The sequence below is a fragment of the Egretta garzetta genome, unplaced genomic scaffold (genome assembly GCF_000687185.1).
Source record: "Egretta garzetta isolate BGI_Z169 unplaced genomic scaffold, ASM68718v1 scaffold652, whole genome shotgun sequence".
Lineage (NCBI taxonomy): Eukaryota > Metazoa > Chordata > Aves > Pelecaniformes > Ardeidae > Egretta > Egretta garzetta.
Window position 1 is genome coordinate 19,102 of NW_009258948.1, and position 6,319 is coordinate 25,420.

At 57.5% G+C, this 6,319-nt stretch overlaps 1 protein-coding gene across 1 annotated transcript; it reads left to right on the forward strand.

Moving 5' to 3' along the window:
• Positions 1-1,536: 1,536 nt before the first annotated feature.
• Positions 1,537-5,834, forward strand: LOC104122182 (olfactory receptor 52Z1-like). Its single transcript, XM_009634282.2, has 2 exons — positions 1,537-2,455; positions 5,782-5,834. Exons 1-2 carry the CDS (start codon positions 1,537-1,539, stop codon positions 5,832-5,834), a joined length of 972 nt encoding a protein of 323 aa, XP_009632577.2.
• Positions 5,835-6,319: the final 485 nt, after the last annotated feature.

A 6,319-nucleotide genomic window follows, 5' to 3' on the forward strand; every position in this document is an offset into this window, starting at 1 on the left:
CACCCAATTAGCGCAGTCGTAGGAAATAACACCCAGGGAAAATGAACTGGTGATGTCCCCGGTGCTCTTCGCCGCCTGTGTCGGGGTGTGAGCACCCCCACCCGTGCCCGGCGGTGCCCCAGGGCACTCTCTGGGTGCCGAATAAACGCCCAGGCTCTGTCCGAGATGGATCCCGCTGCTGGCGCAGGAGGTGGGCGAGTTGGCTGGGTCATGGCCCCATTGGTTCAGCTGGGTTTGGTGAGGTAGAGATGGACCGGGGGGATGCAGGGGTCCATGCAGCACTGACTGTGTGGAATGCAAGCAGTTCCTGGCAGCGGTTCTGGCTGCTTTATGCCGGGCTCCCGGCGTGAGCGTGGCGGGAGGACGCCGGGCAATGTGTTCCCCAGGGGGACGGGCGCCGCCCGCTCCTCCTGATCTGTTCTAGGCACAGCGTGGGTGTGCAGGGGTTTCACATGGCGTGAGTTTGGGCTTGAGTTCTTCTAACACCGTGCCTCTGAGCACTCCAGGTGGGAGCTCGGGCAGAAGTTTGCCTGCGACTTTTCAGTATTCTCTAAAACAGCAGTCCCCAGTGCCGGGGGGTTCAGAGGGTTTCGTTATTTATTTTGCATGGGCTCAACGGCATCTGGCAATCTAGAAGCAGCTCCGAGCCCCGGTTCATGCTGCATGGACATAGTGCGTAAGGTGGCAGCTCCTGGCACCCGGCTGGTTACGCCCCATGGCACTGTGACCCCTCCTTTAGACCCTGGACATTTTGATAATGCCCTGTGCATTTGTCTCTGTGCGTATCTGACCACAACACTTCTCCAGACACCCAGGTGATCGGATGCTGCTGCCTGGGGTTCTTTTGAAGCAGAGCCTTTGGGATGAAAGGGGCTCTGCCCTGCCTCCCACTCACCTTGCTCTGGGTGGGTGGAGTGAGCTCACGTGGGTACAGACAGACCCTTTGTAGGGCTTGATACCGGCAGGCAAAGTCCCAAGAAGGGCAGGACTGAACCAAGCTCCCCGTGCCCTGATTTCACGGGTAGCTTTTGCCACAGCCGGGTGTCCCAGGGCACGATGGGCGATGCCCGTGCCTCCTTTGCAGCAGGCGTGGGAGAGTAGAGAATTTTCCTTAATGTACTTCCAACCCTGAAGGTTTCTCAAACGCAGCACAGATGGTGGTCATGTCCAAGTATGACAAGCAGGAAAGCATTTAGACAATCACGGTTTCAGGAGTGAACCTCCTGTGTATTTTGCTCTGGTTCCCAGCAGCTGCAGGCAGTTGCAGGCAGAGGACTCCTTGTTTGAGACTCAAACAGCAGAAAGGACAGTACCTGGATGAAATGAAGGGACCTGGATGAGTGGAACCCTGATGGAGCAAACTGCCCAATATTTAACACTTCCAGAGAAAAGGTGGTTCAGAAGTTTAAGTGTCTGTGCCATGAGCAATGCCAACCATGAGTTCAGCTCCCCTTTGTATTCCAGGTGTAGCTTAGCTGCCCCTGGAGTTACACAGCTCTGGCAAGCAAGAAATGATGTGAGATGTTGCATCTGGCCATGCCAGCAGCCAACCTGTCAGGATCCCACCCCATGTTCTTCATCTTGGTGGGGATACCTGGGATGGAGAAGTCTCACACCTGGATCTCCATCCCTGTCTGCATGATGTACTCTGCTGCCCTTCTCGGGAACGTGGTCCTGCTGGTCACCATCATGAAGGACCACAGCCTCCATGAGCCCATGTGCATCTTCCTGTGCATGCTGGCAGTGTGCGACCTGCTGTTGTCCACTGCCACTGTGCCCAAGACCCTCAGCGTTCTCTGGTCTGTCTCCACCAAAATCTCTTTCAGTGGCTGCCTGGTGCAGAAGTTCTCCATCTATTTTGTTTTTGTGGCGGAGTCAGCCATTTTACTGGCAATGGCCTTCGATCGGTACATCGCCATTTGTGACCCCCTGCAATACCCAGCCATCCTGACATGGTCCGTCATGGGGAAAGTTGGCATAGTGGCTTTAATCAGGAGTTTCTGCATCATGTTCCCACCCATCTTCCTCCTCAAGCGGCTGCCCTACTGCGGGCACAACGTCATGCCCCACACCTACTGCGAGCACATCGGCATGGCCCGCCTGGCGTGCGCCGACATCTCCATCAACATCTGGTATGGGGTAGCTTCTGGCTTCCTTTCAGCCGGCTTGGATGCCATCTCCATCACCATCTCCTACGTGCTGATCTTCAGGTGCCTCTGGGGGCTGCTGTCCTGGCGCGCCTCCCCCAAGGCTCTGCACACCTGCGGCTCCCATGTTTTACACGCCATGTTCATCGCCATGTTTTACACGCCAGCCTTCTTCTCCTTTCTAGCACACTGGTTTGGCCAGCATGTTCCTCAGCATGTCCTTGCCTCCTTCGCCAACCTCTACGTCGTGGTGCCGCCCATGCTCAACCCCATCATCTACGGGGTGAGAACAAGGCAGATCCGGGAGCAAGTGGCTCACTTGCTCAGGCTGGGGGGCTGGGGCGGCCGGGCATAGCTGGGCAGGCGGGAACAGGCAACCGAGCTGGTCTACGGGCAAGAGGGGTGAAACAAAGCTTTAAAAAAGAGGGAAATGAATGAAAGACAGCAGGGACCTGGTAAAGATGGACCAGATGGGAATGTTTTCAAAAGAAGTACGTTCAGCAGACATCAGCATCCAAGCCATAGCTCTGTTGCAGAGAGGCAGGGCAGTTTCCCAGAGGTACAGATGGGAAACAACTCACGGGGACGGTAGGAGCCAGGCACTGGGGACTACCACTGTCCCCATGGTCCTGGGATCCCGGGTACTGCCCCAAACCCACCACTGCCACGTATTTGTACAGCCAAGGCCTTTGTAAGCAAAATACAGTTTCTGACTTCCTGAGGTGCTGTTGAGGATCTTACGAAACAGAAAACATTAAAGTACATATAATATGTGTGCCTGTTAAGGCAGTATGGAGATGTCTCTGCTTGAGCTGGGCATCGTCTCTGTGGGATGGGACCAGGCATGGCTGGGGCAGTGATGGTCCCTGAAGGCACTCAGGGCTGGGAGCACCCGCTGGGTCTCCTCTCTCCTGATGCCCTCTCAGAAGGCTGCAAGGACACCGAGATGGTGGGAACACCACTCCTCTGCCCTGCTCGGCCATTTGCACCAGAGCCGGCTGCCATCTGGGCAGAGGACCCTGAGCTGGGCAGGAGTGTGCATCTGCTGGGGGGAGGAGGGCTCTGCAGAGGGACCTGGCCAGGCTGGAGCCATGGGCCCAGCCCAGTTGGGTGAGGGTCAACAAGGCCAAGGGCCGGGTCCTGCCCTGGGGTCACCACAACCCCACGCAACGCTCCAGGCGTGGGGCAGAGGGGCTGGAAAGCTGCCCGGCGGAAAAGGCCCTGGGGGGGTTGGTCGAGAGGGGGCTGGATAGGAGCCAGCAGGGTGCCCAGGTGGCCAAGAGGGCCAGCAGCATCCTGGCTTGTCTCAGGGCTGGTGTGGCCAGCAGGAGCAGGGCAGGGAGCGTGCCCCTGTGCTGGGCACTGGGGGGGCCGCCCCTCGAGTGCTGGGGTCAGGGTTGGGCCCCTCCCTCCCCGAAGGAGCTGGGGGGGCTGGAGCGTGTCCAGAGAAGGGCAGCGGAGCTGGGGAGGGGTCTGGAGCCCCAGGCTGCTGGGGAGCGGCTGGGGGAGCTGGGGGGGTTCAGCCTGGAGCAGAGGAGGCTGAGGGGAGCCCTCATCGCTGCCTACAAGTGCCTGAGAGGAGGGGGGAGCCGGGGGGGTCGGGCTCTGCTCCCAGGGAAGGGGCGATGGGACGAGGGGCACCGGCCTCAAGTTGTGCCAGGGCAGGGTGAGGTTGGACATCGGGAACAACCTGCTGCTCGCCTGAGGGATCTGGACCTCGGGTGGATGGAGCAACCAGGCAGCCTGGTGGTACCTGGTGGCCAGAGCAGGGGTATGACGCCAGGGTCATCCATAGCATGGGCCCCTCTGGTAGGCTTTGGGACTGGTCTGCTGGCCCCCACAGATGGCCTGCGGGTCTGTGTCCCCCCGTTCCCGATGTCGCACCCCAATGAACGGGCAGTTTTACTAGGGGGTGCCTCCTCTCTGCCCTGTTTTCAAGAAAAAGGGCCCTCTTTTGGGTCTGAGGGGAGGGCAGAGGTGTCCTCTTGGAGCCTGACTGTGCCTGGGCAGGGTGGGGATGGAGACCGTCCCTGTCCTCGGGACTCCTCGTCTGCCTTGGCACCATCACCTGAGGCAGTGTTCCTGGTGCATCCCTGCTGACTGAATTTTGCTGACTTTTACAGACACCTCCAGCACCCCCAAGGTCTCAGGCGCACCTCAAATTTCTTTATATTGTGGTGCACATCTGAGGCCAGATTTTGCCTGGGAACATTTCCATTCATGTTTTTAACTGCAGGTTCATCCCATCCGTGGTGTTTGGGAACCAGACTCAGGCAAGTGGACATCAGCAGGTCTGGATAGTGTGTGCTGAGGGGTCCAGAGGAGCCCCTGGAGGAGCCACCAGGCCTGCAAGTCTTCCTCAAGCACCCCCAGGCTTAGAAAAACTGGCGGGAAAAAAAGAAAAAAGAAGGACAGGAACCCTGTCTGACATGTGCTGATATTAAAAAGGAGAAATGGGATTATTGGAGAAATTCGAAACTGCTGAGTTTGGCATCATTAGCTCAAAATAAAATAATGGAAAAGTGAACATGAGACTTGATCAATAAAGTGCAAAAAGGGCAAGAGTGCAATTAATAGTGATCAGCGCTTATTGCTGGCAGCCAGCTTCCGTGGAATCACGTCATCTCGCTCTCTGATGGCTTCCACAGCTGGGTGATAAAGTTACTGGAAGGCTGAATACAACTGTGAGTGTTTGTTTTCCCAACTTGGTGATAAATACCTCGCTATAACAACCAACCAACCAACCAAGTAACCAACCAACAGGTAGAGCAGACGTTACAGAGCCTGGCTAACTGCAGAGTCTTATTTCAGCCACAGCTCCCCCCTCCGAGCTGGGTTTCCATACATTTCCAGGGACATTCAGCGGGGATTGATTGGATGACGGGGCTGGTGCTGTATCTGATGGTTATCAGTTGTGTAGAAGCGAGTATAAAATCATTGTTAATAAGGTTTTTAGATGATGCAAAGACAGCTAATTTAATAGAGGTGAATGCAAAGTCATACTCCTAAGGAGGAGGGGTGCTGGCTGTGCCCGGGGCTACAGTCCCAGCGGAGGGGGCTCCAGAGAAGCTCAGGCATCCGAGGGAAGGGGCCATAGATCTTGGGCAGATGCGGTGCTCAGGGACAGGGTTTGGGGGTGGGATGGCAGGGTTAGGGCAATGGTTGGGCTGGGGGACCTTAAAGGGCTTTTCCAACCCAAATGGTCCCATGATTCTATGACTTGGTGGGGGCACTTTGGGTGATGCTTGGCCAACAGGCCACTGTGACAGTCCTGGTGTGCTCCCGTAGCTGAGCAGGGGAGGTGGTGGGTAGTGCGGGTCCATGATTCCCTCAGCGCATCCTCAAATACCGCACCCAGGTGAAGTACGCATGGGTGCAACTGGGCTGTCCTGCCTGGACGTCACCATGCATGTCCGGCGTGGTGTCGCGATGGCTGTTTCTGTGACAGGCATGGATGCTGCACTCATTGCTGCCTCTCACCTGCTGGTCCCCCAGTCCATCTTCCAGCTCCCATCCAAAGACACCTGGCTGGAGGCTCTGAGCACCCATGGCTCTCATCTTTTGGCCGTATTGCGGCGCTTCATGCTAGCTTTCCCCTCCTTTCTGCACGCTGTGTTGGGCACTGTGTTCCCAGGTCTGCTCCTATCATGGGGGCCAATCTCTGTGTGCTTCACCCCCCCGTGTTAAACCCCATCACTTATGGAGGGACAAACAAACAGATTCAGAGGTGTGCGGTCCGGGTGCTTCACCAGTGCCACGGCCGTGGTTGCGCAGGCGCCCTGCTGAGCCCAGCAGGCAGACAAACACCTCCTGGGACCCGGGCACCACGGTTATATTTTCCCTTTGAATACATTGAGAAGTGTTATCCTAGAAGCGACAGCTCCTGCTGGCCTGGGGGGGCTGGCGGGAGGTGAGATGGTGCAGCGGGATGGACCACACGCAGGCGTCGTTGCCCAGTGTCCAGCTGGCCGTGTGAGCTGAATGCCCAATGCCATGGCCAAAGCCCAGAGCCTGTGCCCTGGGCTGGACTGGGGGCTGTCAGCCTCACACCGCCTTGCTGGTTGATGGCTCCCTTGCTCCGCTTCCTCAGAGCTCATCTGAGACCCTGATACCCTGCCCAGCCTGCTGCAGAGCCCTGGGGGTGCGGCAGAGCTGTGCAGGGCTGGTCACGC